This window comes from Prionailurus bengalensis, chromosome B1 (genome assembly GCF_016509475.1).
Source record: "Prionailurus bengalensis isolate Pbe53 chromosome B1, Fcat_Pben_1.1_paternal_pri, whole genome shotgun sequence".
In the NCBI taxonomy this organism is placed as follows: domain Eukaryota; kingdom Metazoa; phylum Chordata; class Mammalia; order Carnivora; family Felidae; genus Prionailurus; species Prionailurus bengalensis.
In genome coordinates, this window is record NC_057344.1 from 133,110,723 (window position 1) to 133,129,525 (window position 18,803).

At 41.6% G+C, this 18,803-nt stretch overlaps 1 protein-coding gene and 1 pseudogene across 3 annotated transcripts in view; both read right to left on the reverse strand.

Annotated features, from left to right (window-relative positions):
- Positions 1-16,481, reverse strand: part of HERC6 (HECT and RLD domain containing E3 ubiquitin protein ligase family member 6) — a 63,166-nt gene extending 46,685 nt beyond the window's left edge. For 2 of the 3 annotated variants that reach the window (XM_043572202.1, XM_043572201.1), the window contains exons 1-6: positions 15,882-16,457; positions 12,764-12,923; positions 10,902-10,978; positions 7,320-7,547; positions 5,885-5,979; positions 4,097-4,224 (exon numbers count right to left, since the gene is read on the reverse strand). In XM_043572202.1, coding sequence (XP_043428137.1) covers positions 4,097-4,224; positions 5,885-5,979; positions 7,320-7,547; positions 10,902-10,978; positions 12,764-12,923; positions 15,882-16,080 — 887 coding nt within the window. In that variant the 5' untranslated portion in view covers positions 16,081-16,457. Of the gene's footprint in view, positions 1-4,096; positions 4,225-5,884; positions 5,980-7,319; positions 7,548-10,901; positions 10,979-12,763; positions 12,924-15,881 lie in introns of all 3 variants that reach the window. The other variant, XM_043572203.1, reaches the window with a different exon arrangement.
- An 863-nt stretch (positions 16,482-17,344) lies between these two features.
- Positions 17,345-17,856, reverse strand: LOC122478668 (annotated as a pseudogene).
- Between the last annotated feature and the right edge of the window lie 947 nt (positions 17,857-18,803).

Consider the following 18,803-nt stretch of genomic DNA (forward strand, 5'->3'; position numbering starts at 1 on the left):
GGTTTGGGGGTGTCTTTGCTGCTCTGCTTCTATTTCCTTTAGGTGTGCTGTTAGATTTTGTATTTGGGATTTTTCTTGTTTCTTGAGATAGACCTGGACTGCAAGGTATTTTCCTCTCAGGACTGCCTTCGTTGCATCCCAAAGCATTTGGATTGTTGTATTTTCATTTTCGTTTGTTTCCATATATTTTTTAATTTCTTCTCTAATTGCCTGGTTGACCCATTCATTCTTTAGTCGGGTGTTCTTTAACCTCCATGCTTTTGGAGGTTTTCCAGACTTTTTCCTGTGGTTGATTTCAAGCTTCATAGCATTGTGGTCCGAAAGTATGCATGGTATGATCTCAATTCTTGTATACTTATGAAGGGCTGTTTTGTGACCCACTATGTGATCTATCTTGGAGAATGTTCCATGTGCACTCGAGAAGAAAGTATATTCTGTTGCTTTGGGATGCAGAGTTCTAAATATATCTGTCAAGTCCATCTGATCCAATGTATCATTCAGGGCCTTTGTTTCTTTATTGACCATGTGTCTAGATGATTTATCCATTGTTGTAAGTGGGGTATTAAAGTCCCCTGCAGTTACCACATTCTTGTCAATAAGGTTGCTTATGTTTGTAATTGTTTTATATATTTGGGGGCTCCCGTATTTGATGCACAGACATTTATAATTGTTAGTTCTTCTTGATGGATAGACCCTGCAATTATTATATAATGCCCTTCTTTATCTCTTGTTACAGCCTTTAATTTAAAGTCTAGTGTGTCTGATATAAGTATGGCTACTCCAGCTTTCTTTTGACTTCGAATAGCATGATAAATAGTTCTCCATCCCCTCACTTTCAATCTGAAGGTGTCCTCAGGTCTAAAATGAGTCTCTTGTAGACAGCAAATAGATGGGTCTTGTTTTTTTTATCCATTCTGATACCCTATGTCTTTTGGTTGGTGCATTTAGTCCATTTACCTTGAGTGTTATTATAGAAAGATATGGGTTTGAGTCATTGTGATGTCTGTAGGTTTCATGCTTGTAGCGATGTCTCTGGTACTTTGTCTCACAGGATCCCCCTTAGGATCTCTTGTAGTGCTGATTTAGTGGTGACGAATTCCTTCAGTTTTTGTTTGTTTGGGAAGACATTTATCTCTCCTTCTATTCTAAATGACAGATTTGCTGGGTAGAGGATTCTCGGCTGCATATTTTTTCTGTTCATCACATTGAAGATTTCCTGCCATTCCTTTCTGGCCTGCCAAGTTTCAGTAGAGAGATCCATCACTAGTCTTATCAATCTCCCTTTATATGTTAGAGCACATTTAAACCTAGCTGTTTTCAGAATTTTCTTTTTATCCGTATTTTGCCAGTTTCACTATGATATGCCATGCAGAAGATCAATTCAAGTTACGTCTGAAGGGAGTTCTCTGTGCCTCTTGGATTTCAATGCCTTTTTCCTTCCCCAGATCCGGGACTTCTCAGCTATTATTTCTTCAAGTACACCTTCAGCACCTTTCCCTCTCTCTTCCTCCTCTGGAATACCAATTATGCATAGATTATTTCTCTTTAGTGCATCACTTAGTTCTCTAATTTTCCCGTCATACTCCTGGATTTTTTTTATCTCTCTTCTTCTCAGCTTCCTCTTCTTCCATAATTTTATCTTCTAGTTCACCTATTCTCTCATCTGCCTCTTCAATCCGAGCTGTGGTCATCTCCATTTTATTTTGCAGCTCATTAATAGCATTTTTTAGCTCCTCCTGGCTGTTCCTTAGTCCCTTGATCTCTGTAGCAATAGATTCTCTGCTGTCCTTTATACTGTTTTCAAGCCCAACGATTAATTTTATGACTATTATTCTAAATTCACTTACTGTTATATTGTTTAAATCATTTTTGATCAGTTTGTTAGCTGTCATTATTTCCTGGACGTTTTTTTGAGGGGAATTCTTCCGTTTCATCATCTTGGATAGTACCTAGAGTGGTGGGAACTGCAGGGCACTTCCCCTGTGCTGTCTGGAATAACTTGCTTTGGTGGGCGCGGCCGCAGTCCACCCTGATGTCTGCCCCCAGCCCACCGCTGGGACCACAGACTGGTGTGTACCTTCTCTTCCCCTCTCCTAGGGGCAGGATTCACTGTGGGGTGGCACGGCCCGTCTGGGCTACTTGCACACTGCCAGGCCTGTGGTGCTGGGGATCTGGCATATTAGCTGGGGTGGATCGGCAAGGTGCACAGGGGCGGGAGGGGCAGGCTCAGCTCTCTTTTCCTTCGGAAATCCGCTTCGGGAGGGGCCCTGTGGCACCCGGAGGGAGTCAGACCCGCCTCCGGAGGGATGGGTCCGATGGATCCGCAGAAGCACAGCATTGGGTGTTTGCGTGGTGCAAGCAAGTTCCCTGACAGGAACTGGTTCCCTTTGTGGTTTCGGCTGGGGGATGGGCAACGGAGATGGCGCTGGCGAGCACCTTTTTTCCCTGCCAAGCTGCGCTCTGTTGTCCGGGGCTCAACAACTCTCCTTCCCCTTGTCCTCCAGCCCTCCCGCTCACCGAGAAGATCTGTTAACTTATAACCCTCCAGATGTTAAGTCCCGCTTGCTGTCAGAACACACTCCGGCAAGCCCCTCTGCTTTTGCCAGCCAGACCCGGGGCCTCTGCCTGGCAGGCGGGCTGCGCCTCCACCCCAGCTCCCTCCCGCCTGTCTGGGTTGTGTGCACGACCTCTCTGCCCTTCCTACCCTCTTCCATAGGCCCCTTGTCTACGCTTGGCTCCGGAGAATCCATTCTGCTAGTCTTCTGGCGATTTTCTGGGTTATTTAGGCAGGTGTGGGTGGAATCTGATCAGCAGGACGTGGTGAGCCCAGCGTCCTCCTACACTGCCATCTTCCCAGAAGCCCTCCCCGAATATTAACTTTTTAGTAACCTTAAAGATAGAATATTATTGATAAGTCTTTACTATGGTTTCTATCATTTGTGTTTTTTTTTAAATTTTTATTATTTTTTAAGGTTTATTTTTGAGAGAGAGAGAGCCTTGTTGGTGCATGCACACCAGCAGGGGAGGGACAGAGAGAGAGAGGACAGAGAATCTGAAGCAGGCACCTTGCTGACAGCTGAGAGTTCAAGAGCCTGATGCAGGGCTGGAACTCACAAACTGTGAGATCTTGACCTGAGCCACCCAGATGCCCCTATCATTTGTTTTATTATTTTTTTAAATGTTTATTTACTTTTAAGAGAGAGAGAAAGATAGAGTGTGAGTTGAGGAGGGGGAGATGGAGAGGGAGACACAGAATCCAAAGCAGGCTCCAGGCCCTGAGCTGTCAAGCACAGAGCTTGATGTGGGGGTTGAACACATGGACCGAGAGATCATGACCTGAGCCAGTCAGATGCTTAACTGAGCCACCCAGGTTCTCCTTCATTTGTGTTTTAAATGTAAGCTTTTTAGGGCTCCTGGGTGGCTCAGTCGATTGAGCCTCCGACTTCAGCTCAGGCCATGAGCTGGTCTGTGAGTGCAAGCCCCGCGTCGGGCTCTGTGCTGACAGATCAGAGCCTGGAGCCTGCTTCGGATTCTGTGTCTCCCTCTCTCTCTCTGCCCCCCCCCCCCCCCCGTTCATGCTCTGTCTCTCTGTCTCAAAAATAAATTAAAACGTTAAAAAAAATTTTTTTTAATAAATGTAAGCTTTGTTATTTATAAATTGGGTAGATAATATTCAGTGTCCTCATAATTAGGTTATGCAAAACTCTGAATGCATATGTAAATATGTATTATCTTCTATTTGTGTGAGAATACTTTAATTTTGCTTTATCAACTCAAGTAGGCAAGTACCACTGTTTTTATTTTAAACCCTCTTGCCAACCTTCAGCACCTAATAAGGTGGTCTATACACAGTAGACTTCCAATAAATTCTTATTAAATAAATGAAATGTCTGGAATAAAGAAGAAAAAAAAATAGAAAACTTAAACTATATTTAAAAGAAGTAAATTTTCAGAAAGGAAAATGATCTAGAAAAATAGTAGTTACATATTTTGTGTTTTAAGTTTTGAAACATTGCTGAGGAGTCATTTCTAAATCATATAATATAACACATTCTACTCACACTAAAAACAAACAAACAAAAAACTAGCCTATTACCTTCCGCAGTCTATCTGTGAAACTAGGCCTTCAATTCCTTCCATGAGTTGTGGACCTGTCTTCTCAGCAGTGGAGCTGTGTCCCAGCTGTCCACAGCTATTGTCTCCAAATGTGAACACTTTCCCATTCTGTTTAAAAAAGAAGGAATAGAAGGAATCAAACTAATTTCATATTTAAAAAAGTAACTAGAAACTTAAAGATAAGTATCATCAGAATTATATGAGAGTACTATATGAAGGGTCTTATATTTATTATTTCTAAGAGTGTATGTAAGTTAACTCATTAAACATGAAAAACCATTGGCTTTCATTGTAGAATCAATGGATGGCTCAAGAATAACACATTTAAATAGAGGGTTGCTTTATTTATTTGAACATTTCTCTGAAAATAATCTTTTCTCAAAAGATGATTTTTTTAAAGTGTATTTATTTTTTTTAGTAATCTCTACACCCAACCTTGGGGTCAAACTCACAACCCCACTATTAAGAGACTGAGCCAGCCAGGGGCCCCTCAAAAAATGATTTTTTTAAAAAGTTTTGTTTATTTTGAGAAAGAGAGAGAGAGAAAATGAGTGTGAGTCGGGGACAGGCAGAGAGACAGATGGGGAGAGAGAGAATCCCAAGCAGGCTCCGTGCTATCAGCGTGGAGCCTGACACAGGGCTCTATCCCACAAACTAAGAGATGGGGACCTGAGCTGAAACCAAGAGTCTGGAGGCTCAACCAACTGAGCCACACAAGTGCAACCAAAGATGACTCTTGATTAAAACAACTCTAGCTTTCTCCTGTCCACTAAGAATAATATAATCCAAACACGCTTTTAAACAAATAATACCGGGGCACCTGGGTGGCTCAGTTGGTTAAGCGTCTGACTTCGGCTCAGGTCGTGATCCCATGGTTTGTGAGTTAGAGCCCCACATCGGGCTCTCTGCTGTCAGCACAGAGCCTGCTTCAGATCCTCTGTCCCCGTCTCTCTCTGCTCCTCCCTCGCTCACGCTCTCCCTCTCTTCTCAAAAATAAACATTAAAAAAGTTAAAACAGGGAGCCTGGGTGGCTCAGTTGGTTGAGCGTCTGACTTTGGCTCAGGTCATGATCTCGCGGTCTGTGGGTTCGAGCCCTGCGTCGGGCTCTGTGTTGACAGCTCAGAGCCTGGAGCCTGTTTCAGATTCTGTGTCTCCCTCTTTCTCTGACCCTCCCCTGTTCATGCTCTCTCTCTCTCTCTCTCTGTCTCAAAGATAAATAAATGTTACAAAAATTTTTTTTTAAGTTAAAACAAGTAATACAAATTATTTTAGGTATTTAGTTTTTAAATAATCATTTCAACCACACAAATAGTTTTCAAGTCTATTCCTTATGGCTATGGAGAGAATCCACCCCCTTGGAATATACTATTTGGCCAGTATAACAAGAGGAAGCAAACATTTACAAAGCAGGCTCATAATTTTGCCAAGCAAGAAATGGAACAAAGTAGGTTCTAGTCTATAATTTGGGTTATTGAAATCTGTAAAAATTACTTCATCTCTTCTATAATAATTTTCACCTGTAGAACTACATTATGAATGAATCATTGCTAAAAGGATTCTCTCCTATATTAATCTAACTCAGCGGGTATCTAAAAATATTTCCTAAAGCTGAAGTTATCTTTTGTTAGAGGATCTTGAAACTTTCATGGTTTATATTTGGCTAATTTCTCCTTTTTAGATATTTGTACATTGAACATTTAACAACAGCCAATACCTATACCATTGAACATTTCTCATTTGCGAAAAATAGCAAAACATTTTAGATTACCTGGGTAAGCACTGCAGTGTGCTCATGACCACAGCTGATATAAACCACACCGAGAGTTTTCAGCGCACTAACTGAACGAGGCTTGTAGCTTTGCACTGTTGAAAGAAAGTACAATGTCTAGAGTATAAGAACCAACCTCAGAATCCATGGGTTTTTACATCTTTTAATATTTTTATCATCATGTAATTAGTTAACATAATTTTTAAAATGAACACTCAGAAGTATTATAAAATAGAGGGAAAGCCCTGCTTTGGAAAAGAATGAAAGGCAGTCCTTTAGCATTTATTTCTGGAAACTTTGGTCTTCTATAACACCTAACACTATTCTCCTACAAAGCTAAGTTTTAAGACCTTTATTCCCAGTAATATTGCCATTATGTTATATTCATTTCTGTCACATGGTAGGTGTTCTGCAAATATGCAATAATAATTGAGAAAATAAGACTTATTTCATGTTGGCAGAGTTAAATGAGATGAGATGTAAGTACTGGTACTTAACAGGCACCAAATATGTTAGCTGAATGTAAAGAACTGAACAGAGGAGGAACAGGGTTCATGGGGAAGACTTCATAGTGAGTTTAAGGGTTGCCAGGAACTGTTTTTTTCTCCAGCTAGCATCTTCTAATCCAGTGGTTCTCAAACTTGACTGCACATTGGAATAACCTGTGGAATCTTTAACAATGACCGATGCCTGGTTTCCATCCCCAGACATTCTGATTTACTTGGTATAGGGTCTAACTTGGGCACTGCAACTGTTTGGAGGGGGTGGGCACTGGGATTTTTCAATGCTCTTGCAGTAGAAAAAATAAGGGACTTCGGAAGATATCCGTGTCCTTTCCCCAGAGGCTGTGAATATGTTAGGTTACACTGCAAAGAGGAGTTAAGGAAGCAGATGGAATTAAAGTTGCTAAACTGTTGACCTTAAAATAGGGAGGTTAGCCTGGATTATCTGTGTGGGCCCAATGTACTTACAAATTCCTCCTTTGACTGAGGAAGAGGGAGGTAGAAGAGTCACTGTCAGAGTGACTTGAGGAAGACTTAACCAGCCATTGCTGGCTTTGAAGAAGGGGGCTATGAGTCAAGGAATGTAAATGGACTCTAGAGGGGGAAAAAAGCAATAAAATAATGCAAGGTCCATCCCCACCCCACACCTGGTTGCCCCAAAGCTGCTGACACTTTTTCTTAGCCCACTGAGACCTGCATAAGACTTCTGACTACCAGAACTATAAGATAAGAAATCTATGTTGTTTCAAGCCACAAGTTTCTGGATATATATTACAGTGGCAATCAAAAATTAAGATGGCACCCCAGGTGATTCTAATTTATTCCAGAGCCTGGGAATCACTGCTCTAATCATTGAGAGTACCCTTTGCAGAGCTGGTCTTCCAACTGGAAAGAAAGAATGATTTACTGCAAGGACAAGATTATTTTGTTACCTGGGACATTACTCCCGAAGAAGGCCAGCTGCCCTGCATTGTTGCTTCCCCAGCCAAATGAAGTCCCAGAGAGAGACAGGGCAAAGCTGTGGGCCCCGCCTGCAGCCACCTGAGCCAGGGGGATGCCATCCAGGGACCTCACCCTCTGTGGGCTGGCTTGGGAGGGGAGCTCCTTCCCCAGGCCCAGCTGCCCATGGCTGTTACTTCCCCATGAAAACACTTGGCCATCTACAAAAATAAAGAAGAGAAATTCAAAATTGTAAAAATATTGGAATATCAAATTCGAGTAGAAACTACCACCCTAATTCTAAAGATCTTTAATACTTAAAATAGGGACAAAAGAGGTTAGAGTATTCTGACTAAAGGCAAGGAGGATGGTCAAGAACACCTTCAAAAGTCCCTTCCAACAACATGCACTCCTCTTCCCCCTCCCAGTCAAGGGCAACTGTGTTCTTTCAGCTGCTCAGACTAGAAATCTTGAGAATCATGCTCATCTCCTTTCTTTCTTTTATACCCTTCTACCTAGCAAATCCTAAAGTCTCTATCTTTAAAATGTATTTGGAATCTGAGCACTTCTCACCTCCCCACTGTTACCACCTTAGCCACCAAGCCACCATCACTTTTCTCCTGGAAGATTACAACAGCACCTCACTGGGCTCCCAGAGTCCATGTTTGTCTGTTCTCCAAAGGGTAGCCAGAGTGGTCTTTTAAAAAAATAAGTCAGACTGAACCCTTTAGGGATTTTCTGTCTCACTCAATAAAAGGCCAATTCTTACCACAGCTCACAAGAGTCAGGTCACCAGGATTCCCCATGACACATCTCAGACTTCATCTCCCCCTTGCTCATAACTTTCCAGAGCCCCTGCTGTTCCCTGTTGAGTATGCCACAACCTCATGGCCTTTACATCTGGATCATTCCTTTGGATCATGGCCTTAGCATCTTGTCTCCCTCCTCCCCTTCTTTTGGTGTCTGCTCACCTTGTAAGAAATAGCTTCCGTGACATCCTTTATAAAAGAGAAAGACCCCTTTCCTCCACTTGAGTACTTGCTCCCATTCCCTTACCTGGCCTCATTTTTTTCCCCCACACCCTTATCTCTGTTATATGACATAATTATTTGTCTATGTGTTTAAGGCTCACTTCCCCTACATACCCCCATAATATAAACTCCATGAAAGCACAGTCTTAGTTCACTGCTATATCCTCTTTGCTGGAAACATTATAGGCACTTAACAAATATTTGTGGAATGACTGGATGGGAGAAAACAACCAACAACATTTTATGTTGAATTTGACCAGAGGTGGATAATTTACATGAGGTCAAAAGTCAAGATCTTCTTCTTTTTTTTTTTTAAAAAAAATTTTTTTTTAACGTTTATTTATTTTTGAGACAGAGAGAGACAGAGCATGAATGGGGGAGGGTCAGAGAGAGGGAGAAACAGAATCTGAAACAGGCTCCAAGCTCTGAGCTGTCAGCACAGAGCCTGACGCGGGGCTCGAACTCACGGACCGCGAGATCATTGCCTGGGCCGAAGTCGGCCGCTTAACCGACTGAGCCACCCAGGCGCCCCAAAAGTCAAGATCTTCTAATGTTTAATTGTCTACCCAGGAAACTGCCAACGTGTCTCAGATGTTTATGTTATTACATATAATTTTTTCTTTTTTAAACTCTTCTAAAGCTAGTTCTACCACTGAAAAGTATTTCTGAGGGCACAATGCAGAATGTCAAACCCACATTAAGGTCTATGAGAACTCACAGTTCACCATAGCAAATGTACTGGGTACCCGGGCTTCAAACAACCTTCACAATCCAGACCAATGTAAAGACAAATCAATACCCTGAGGAAGTAATTCAAACTATTTCAATAATTAAGAAGAAGAAAAGTATGGAAGGAAAAGAGACTAATATTTATTGTACCCCTACTATCTGCTTTGGACTGTGCAGGATATATTGTATGTCTTGTTTCACTGAATCTTCTAAACAGCCTGTAAGGTAGACATCAGTACTCCTACAGATGAGAAAATCGAGAGTCAAGTTAAATAACTTGCCCTAGATCAAATAGCTGGAAATGGCAGGAAGGAATTATACAATAGCCACAGGATTATAGTACGGTGTCATGGCCTGTGTGGTCCAGTGGTTAAGCACTTAGGATTGGGATGTAAACAAGTATTGGTTCAAATCTCACTATCTGTTAGTGTGTGACCTTAGGCAAATTGCTGAAAGTCTGAGTCCAAATTTCTTCATTTCTAAAATGAGAATACAAATAATGCCCAGGTTCAGTGTTTGTTAAGTGATTGAATGAGATTATACATGTAAAGCATTTCACAAAATAGTTGGTGCGACAGAAGGCAACCAGGAAATAAACGTTGGCTGTTCATAGCCCTTGTGGCACAGCTGCAATTATGCATATCACCTGAGGGACATACAAATGTTAAATGTCTCTTGAAGGCAATCAGAATATGCCACCCCAAAATATGTCATTTTGGCATAAGGGTTATCTTGAGCTGAAGGCAATTGAGAATCTATGCAGGAAAAGTTCTCTGCCCCTCCTCTTATCCACCCAAAAGCAATGTATATATTTCCCTTTGTGAAGGTGTCCTTTCCTGCACCAGGGATGGGGCAGTGACTCATCACCAGAGATGGAAAGTCTGCATCAACATGAGTCTTCACAAATAACCCTTAATAAAATAACTCTTATCTTCCATTATTTCCACATATTTCCAAGTCACTTCCCTACAATTGATCATCCTGCAAAGCCCAAATCTTTCCTTTGTTAAAATGGTATATAAGTCCCCAAGTCTAATGACTTCTTGAGTTTCACTTCTTTTTTGTGAACTTCCATGCACGAAAATATTAATAAAACTCGTGCCTTTTGTCTTGTTAATCTGTCTTTTGTCACATAAATTTGCAGGCTACCAGGTGCTAAACTTAAGAGGATGGAAGAAAAGTTTTTCCTCTGCAACACTCTCCATTGAAAAATTTTGAATGATGATGGACAAAGGATGGGGGATGTTAGTAGAAAAAATATAGTCATGATTTTGATACCTTGACTTTTCTTTCTTTTCTTTTTAGGTAGGTAAAATCCAGCACAGAGCCCAACATGGGGCTTGAACTCACAACCCTGAGATCAAGACCTGTGCTGAGGTCAAGAGTCAGATGCTTAACTGACTGAGCCACCCAGCCACCACATTGACATTTTGACTTTTCTTTCTTTGATCTAAGTCAAAAAAACCAATAGGCCTTAGTGTATTTGAGTCTGCCGGTGTATACAGCCATTCAGCACAAAGGGCAAAGTTCTGGAAATAAAACCACTACTAAATTCTGAGAGAGTCAGATCAGGTCATGAGAACAGAGATGACCCTTTATAGCATCGATATGAATGAGTCACTACTTAGAGTATAATAAGAACAAAGACAATTGAAAAAATAATTTAGAACAATAGAACTTATGAAATCTAAAAAGTTAAAAACTTCTAAATGCATTAAAATTAGTCCCACTGCATTAAAAATCAACAGATATCATTCATATTAAAGACAAATTACTTTGTAATGATACTTAGAAGATCCAAAAAGCCATTTTTACCTTCTGATAATGCCAGAGAGTGGTAGTTTCCACAGGAAACTTGTATAATTTTTATACCAGTCAGAGTTTTTATCTTCCTGTAGTAAAAATGATACAAAAATCTATTAATCCTTCTTTAGAGTGGCTCACCAAGTGAACTACAGATATGTAAAATGATCCCAGGTAATACATTTGGTTTAGGGAAATAGCTTTCTTTTCTTTTTTTATGAGTTGGGCTACTTTAATGTTTTTTACAATAGAATAGTTCTCTTGATGACTGCAGATATATAAGGCTATTTGGTAATAATCAGAAACACCACAGTAATGGTGGTTTTCCTGATGGGTGTATAATCTTTAGAAATTATAAAGAATTACTTGCTTAAAACTGCTGTCAAGCCAACATTCAACATTCATGCGTTCATCGTTTTCAGGATTGTTGGCAACCTGGGCATATTTTCCCTAGAAATAATTTATTTTCTTATATTTCTGTAGTACCTTTAAGCCAAAGCCCTCTAAGTGTTTTTAACATGACATCAACAAGCATAAAGGTACAGAGCAGAATCTAAACAGTTATAATACACAAGTGATTTTTATTGGACTTTTAATGCAGTATATAATGTACTAACTTTTATTCTATATTTATTGCCTTAAAAGAAAAATAAATTTCTTCATGCACATATGACACAGGGCTTTAAAATTTATAGAACACTATAATTTACATGACCTGATTTAAGCCCTATTTGATAAATAAATCACTAGGTTGAATCCTATTACATTGCCATTTTTGTGGATCAAAAAGGTAACTACCAGCAATTTCATATGGTTGCATCTAGTAGCGGTCAGAGTTCTAGTTTGGTCTAGGGAATCATGTTATAGGTATCATGTTATAGAACTAGACTCAAACCTTCGTCTTTTCATTCAAAGTTCAATGCTTGTTCTCCAAAGCCACAGCACTCATACAATTCAAAACCAGAAGAGGTAACAAAAAGTAACCTCCTGGTATTAAAAATCATGCTTTTTAAAATTCTTACACATGTAACTCATGAATGTACAATTCAGACTGCTTGTCATATCATTTGTCCTAGGAAGCTGTTAATGAGGATATGATTCCTCCCCCTCATCCCATCATCTTACTACTTTTCCATAAGTAAAAGTTTCCTCTTCTGGTTTGGATCCAGTGATAGGGGGCATGAAAATTAACTGACAACTGACAATAACTGAAAGGAGAAAAGACAAAATTTATTTATATGTACAGATGGGAGCTGCCAGTAATGGAAAATTTGTGGAATCACTATATATATATATATATATATATATATATATATATATATATCAGTATAGCAAAAGGGAGGTTTTCAGGGCTTCAGTAGGAGAGTATGGAAGGTTTCATAGGGTTTTTTTGTGTTTTTTGGGCAGTCTGTCTTCACAGCATCTGAATTCATAAGAAACTCCCTCCAAGCTGTGAATGGCAGCTGTTTTTTTCAAGGAGTCTTTGCTTTAGTCAGAAGGGAATTTCCAATAAGATTTCTTTCTGCATCTTCTGTTCAATGTTTTTACTTTAAAGTAATCTTTATATTTTATTTTTATTTATAGGTTATGTTTATTTTATATTTATTTATTTACCAAGTGGGTCCCCTTGGTTATTTCCAATATATGAGATTAAGATCAAGGAATCACATGTTCTCATTTTACCCTGACCTTCTTCATAGGACTCTAATTAAATAATAATTGGGGTTAGGAGTTTTTTCTCTCACTACACTATAATCTTTGAGGTTAGGGAGTTTGTCATAGTATCTTTGTACCCTGACATCTTGCATGGTGCCTAGCACATGAAACTCAAAAATACTGAATGAATGAATGAATGAATGAATGGAAATACTTACTGAGGTATAAGATTTATTTCCTTAAATTCTCCAATTCCCAGCTGCCCTTCAGAACCAGCTCCCCATGCGAAGACCCTTCCTTTGTAACAGACAGCAAGGGAGTGTTCCTTTCCACAGCTCACCAGTTCAACACGTAGAGTTTCCAATGCCTGAATTGGTTCTTCAGGAACAAAAACAAAATAAAACTTCTCAGAAAGATCACTCAGATTTCTCATCTTTTCCAATGGACTTTTAAATCATGCTTTGACATCCACACTAAAGTTTGAAGGAAAAAAGCTCAATGTGTATTATGCTGTCTGTATGGGAATATGGTTACTATTTAAAAGGATGAGCTTCAGGGGCACCCCGGTGACTCAAGTCAGTTGACTTTTGATTTTGGCTCAGATCATGATCCCAGGGTCATGAGATTGAGCCCCATGTCAGGCTTTGCGCTGAGCATGGAGCCTGCTTGGGATTCTTTCTCCCTCTGACCCCTCCTCTCGCTTCCAACATAGAATAGCATAGCATAGACTAGAATAGGATGAGCTTCATGGAGAAAGGGAACTTGTAGGAACTACGATGCTTGACTTAACATTTCTCTATAAGGATGGTAGCAAAACAAAAGGAGACAGGGAAGATGGGATTGCCTCCACTCTCCTCTACTGACTTTCCCAGCCCTGAACGGTGAGAATAGTGAATTCCTTGCTCAGGAGGAAATGGGCAGGGAGCCTGCCTCATGAATGTAAGAGGCAGAAGCCAGATCCTCTCACAAAGAATGCAGTAGGAGCACCTGGCTGGCTCAGTCTGTAGAGCTTGTGACTCTTGATCTCAGGGTTGTAGGTTGGAGCCCCACATTGGGTGCAGAGATTACTTTAAAAAATAAAATCTTTTAAAAAAAGTAGTAATATGCCTCTCATGAGCCAAAAATGCCCACAAATGAAAACCTAATCATTTGTAGTGTGATCCCTACCAGACAATCTAAGCTTTTTCCAAAGTGTTTGTTTCTGAATTATTAGAGGTTTTGAGTTTTGAAGGGGAAAAGAGACAGGGAGAGAGAGAGAGAATCCCAAGAAGGCTCCATGATGCCAGCACAGAGTCCTGATTTGGGGCTTGATCTTACGAACTGTGAGATCATGACGTGAGTCGAAATCAAGAGTTGGATACTTAACTAACTGAGCCACCCAGGAGCCTTTAGTTTTCTTTTTTTAAACCTGTGTGATCTTATCCTTTTCAATTATTTAGTTTCAAACCATGGGGCAATAAAAAAAATGTCCCAAAGATTCATACACTCATGAAGGCTGAAACTGGTACCACATTCCTAGACAACAATTTGGCATCAAGTATTATGTTGCCCTTCATTTCCACCTAAAAGGGATTAGGATATGCCATCCCAAAATATTCCACTTGAGCAATTTTTGGAGTTGAAGGCAACTGAAAATCAAGAGAAGCAGGAAGAGTTCTCTGCCCTCCCCTCATCCACCTAAAAGCAGAGCATAAAATTTCCTTGTAAAGATGTACCCCCTCTTCCATACTAGGAAGAGAAGAGTAACTCTGATCATTAGAGTTGGCACTAAGATGAGTCTGTATAGACAGCTCTTACCAAAATAACCCTTTTCTTTCATTAATCTCTCTCATACATTTCCTAGTCACTTCCCCACAACTGATCATCCTTCAAAGTCCAAAACCCCTTTTCTTTGCTAAAATGGCATATAAGTCCCTGAATCTAATCACTTCTTGAGTTTCCCTGCTTTTCTGTGAACTCCTGTGCACATAAAATATTAATAAAATTGTATGCTTTTTCTCATGTTAATCTGTCTTTATCAGCTTAGTTTGTAGGCCTTCAGAACAAGAACTAATAGGGTAGAGGAGAAGTTTTTCCTCCCAGACACAACACTTGGGATTATTCTAGGTAAGTAATCAGAAATATGGTCAAATAATGGCAATCATAGTATTATTTATAAAAACCCCTAATGAGAAAAAAAAAACCCAAAAACCTAATTTCTAACAAAGAAAAATAATTAAATTGCACTGTTAAAGCCTACAATGTTATGCAATAATTTAAAATGTATTTTCCAGGGGCGCCTGGGTGGCGCAGTCGGTTAGGCGTCCGACTTTAGCCAGGTCACGATCTCGCGGTCTGTGAGTTGGAGCCCGCGTCGGGCTCTGCGCTGATGGCTCAGAGCCTGGAGCCTGTTTCCGATTCTGTGTCTCCCTCTCTCTCTGCCCCTTCCCTGTTCATGCTCTGTCTCTCTGTGTCCCAAAAATAAATAAACGTTGAAAAAAAAATAAAAATAAAATGTATTTTCCAAAAGTACACAATAAGGGGGACCTGGGTGGCTCAGTTGAGCCACCAACTCTGGATTTCAGCTCAGCCCATGATCTCAGGGTTGGTGAGATGGAGCCCCGCATGGGGCTCTGTGCTGATGACTCTGCTTGGGATTCTCTCTCCGCTCTCTCTCTCTCTCTCTTCCCCTCCCCCACTCGAGCTCGCTCTCTCTCTCAAAATAAACATTAAAAAAAATCATAATAAAAGGGCAATGTTCATGATATGTTTCATAAGAGCGCAATTTACAGAGTTGCATAATACTGTGTATGCAAAACTATATAATGACATGCTTTTATAAAATTAAATGTATGATAGAAAAAAGTGAAAAAAGAAATGCATCAAAATATTAGTAGTTGTCTTTGGGTATAGGAATTATAGGCAATTTCTTTTCCTGTGTTATAATAATCAGTAATGGTAAAAATGCTATTATGTATTTTATTTAAAAAAAAAAAAAAAAAGACGCCGTGGGGTATTTCTGAGAGTTAGAGGTGTCCCGCCTATAAACCAGTTTGGAAAGTCGTTCTGATCGGCCCAGATAGATTCGCTCAGGCAAGAACTAGTATGGAAAGGCTTAGTGGGAAGTACCACGTCTCTTTTTAAAGGAACGCGGTCCCGTTAGTTTCGCTGTCAGTTTCGCTTTGAAGATGAACTGGAAACCGAGAACAACAGCGCATCTGGAAAACGAAACTGACGAAGTTGCGCGCGAAGGCGTGGAGCAACGTTTCCCCGCCCTTGGAGGCCCAGGGGACCCGGGACTCCCAGCAGCATCCCCTGCCTGGCCCCGCGCCCCGCACCTTTGCCCCGGGCACTTACTTGGCTGCTCCTCGCGCTGCAAGCCTCTCCGCCCCAGCTGGCCCCGGCTGTTGTCCCCGCACGAGTGCACAGCGCCGTCGCTCAGCAGCAGCAGCGAGTGGCGCTCCCCGCTGGCGGCCTGCCGAAGCTCGGGACCGCCCCGGGCCGCAGGCCTCCGGCGCAGAGGTCCTTTGGAGCTGGCGCCCCAGCACAGGTACATCCCGCTCCCGCGCCCGGCCTCCAGTGGCTGTGCGTTAAGCCTGGACCGGCTCGCCAAGGTTAGTGACAGGCTGTGTGCTGATTTGCCGGAAACCTGGAGGCTAGGAGGAACAGCCCGAGTCTGATAACATCAGGGAGTCCGACTCCCCACCCCGCAGCAGCACCGCCCTGGCACCCTTAGTCATCGAGCACCCTGGCCAATGGCTTTTGTGGATCAAACGTGACCCTCGAGTGCTGAGGAGCAGAGAGGGACTCCAGAGGAAGAGCTTCCGGATTTACTTACATACTAGCTAAGTCATTTATGAGCTGTGTGATTTTGGGCAAGTTGCCTAAGGAATCCGTGCCTCAGCTACCACGTCAATGAGAATGTGGACAGTAATACAACAAATCTAATGTTAGGGTAATTTAACAGATAATACATAATGTTAGAATAATGCCTAGGATGCTTAATAAAAGCATCCGAAGCATTTTCTAAGCTGTTTTTGTCACTGGCAATGCAAAATCCTCATGGTACTAACATTCTCCTGTTTATAAACAGGTAAATAGTATAATGTCAAGTGACAACATGAAGAAATATAACAGTAAAGTAATAGTGGGGTCAGAAGGAAGTTGTATTTTTTAAATACTTATTTCTTTATTAAGGTCTATTTATTTTGAAAGAGAGAGACTGCATGAGTGGGGGAGGGGCGGGAGGGTAGAGAGAATCCCAAGCAGGTTCCCACTGCCAGTATGGAGCCCGACTAGGGATTCTGAGGGCCTGAAGTGACAACCATGAGATCATGACCTGAGCCGAAATCAAGAGTCAGAAGCTTAACCAGCTGAGCCACCCAGGCGTCCCGGGAACTTGTATTTTTTGATAAGATTTCAGAGAACACTTCTCTGATGAAGTGACATTTGAGCAGGGAGCTTAGGGGACATGGGACATGAGGGAATGAATCATGTTCATATCTAATGGCAGAGGGTGAAGGAGAGCAGTTGGAAGGTTTTTTGTTTTTTGTTTTTTGTTTTTTAAGAAAAGCAGTTGTGGGGCGCCTGGGTGGCGCAGTCGGTTAAGCGTCCGACTTCAGCCAGGTCACGATCTCGCGGTCCGGGAGTTCGAGCCCCGCGTCGGGCTCTGGGCTGATGGCTCAGAGCCTGGAGCCTGTTTCCGATTCTGTGTCTCCCTCTCTCTGCCCCTCCCCCGTTCATGCTCTGTCTCTCTCTGTCCCAAAAATAAATAAATAAATGTTGAAAAAAAAATTTAAAAAAAAAAAAAAGAAAAGAAAAGCAGTTGTTAGTATTTAATGAACCTCTCTCCATGTGACTTCAGGCTACCAGGACACAGGCTCCCCCCACGCCTTTAATCTTCTCCTCAGCTCTTCTACTGAAGAATTTGGCCTTCACGATGACAGGCTGTTTAGGGAGCTTTCCCTTTCCCAATACTTTGTAGTAGCCCGATCACACCACATCAATGATAGGAGCAGCTCCAGTCTTGTTTTTGGCAGCATTTACCCGTGTCTGCTCACTGACCAAGGTCCATAGTTTATCAAGGTTAACAGTTGGGTAGAAGCTCTGGTTCCTTTTTAAGTGGTAATGCCTCATACCAACTTTTCCAAAGTAACCTGGATGATATTTGTCAAAGCTGATCCTGTGATGCATGCCACCAGCATTATCCCGGCCTCCTGGGTGCTTCCAGTGCTTGCCGTTGAGGCCGTGGCCATGGCTCACGTGGCCCCCAAATTTCCGGGTCTTTCTCAGTCTGGATGGCATGTCAGCAGCCTGGAAGAAAGAGCACAGTTGGAAGGTCTTGAAGAGAGAAGTGACATGATCTGACTTTAGTTTTAAAAGATTCCTTCTGACTGCCATGTAGAATATAATAGAACAAAAATGGAAGCAGAAAAGCCAGTTAGGAGAGGCTGCTGTAGGATGCCAGGTTGGAAGGATGCCCTTGGGACTAAGGCAGTACCCTAGAAGGAAGGAGAGAAGAAATGAACACATTCAAGATGTTTTGAAAGAGTCCACAGATTTGCTGATGGGTTGGAAGAAGGAGGAGAGAAAAAAAGAAAGGGATGAGGATTATTCCAAGGTTGGCCTGAACAGCTGGGTGAATGGTGGTTCCCTTTCTTGGCATGGGGAAGCCTGAGTGAGGCTTCACTTTGGGGCTGGTGGGTCAGGAGTCCAGTCTGGTATTAACTGTGGGATGCTTGTTATATAAGGAGGCAATAGGATTAACTGTTTTGGAGTTGTGCAGAGAAGTCAGGGTGGAGTCATAAAATTGAGAGTCTCAGTGTAGAAAGGATACTTAAAGCCAGATGGGGGATTGAGATCACTCAGTGGGGGGTGAATGTGGCTAGCCTATAACAGAGGACGGATCCTAGAAGGAAGACCAGGAAGGGTGGTATGTACCAAGCAGGTGATGAACAAGGGAATGATCATCTTTGACAATTGCTTGTTGAGCAAGATATGGATTGAGTATTGATCTTTAGGTTTGGCAAAATAGAGGTCGTTGGTGACTATGACAATGTTAGCCATCATTGGCATTACTGTTTTATTTTTATTTTTACTTTTTTAAGTTTATGTATTTATTTTGACAGAGAGAAGGAGTGCATACATACATGTACAAGCGGGGGGGGGGGGGCGGTGGTGGCAGTGGAGGAGTTAGAGAGTGAGGGAGAGAGAATCCCAGGCAGGCTCCAAGCTGTCAGTGAGGAACCTGACTTGGGACTTGAATGCATGAACCGTGAG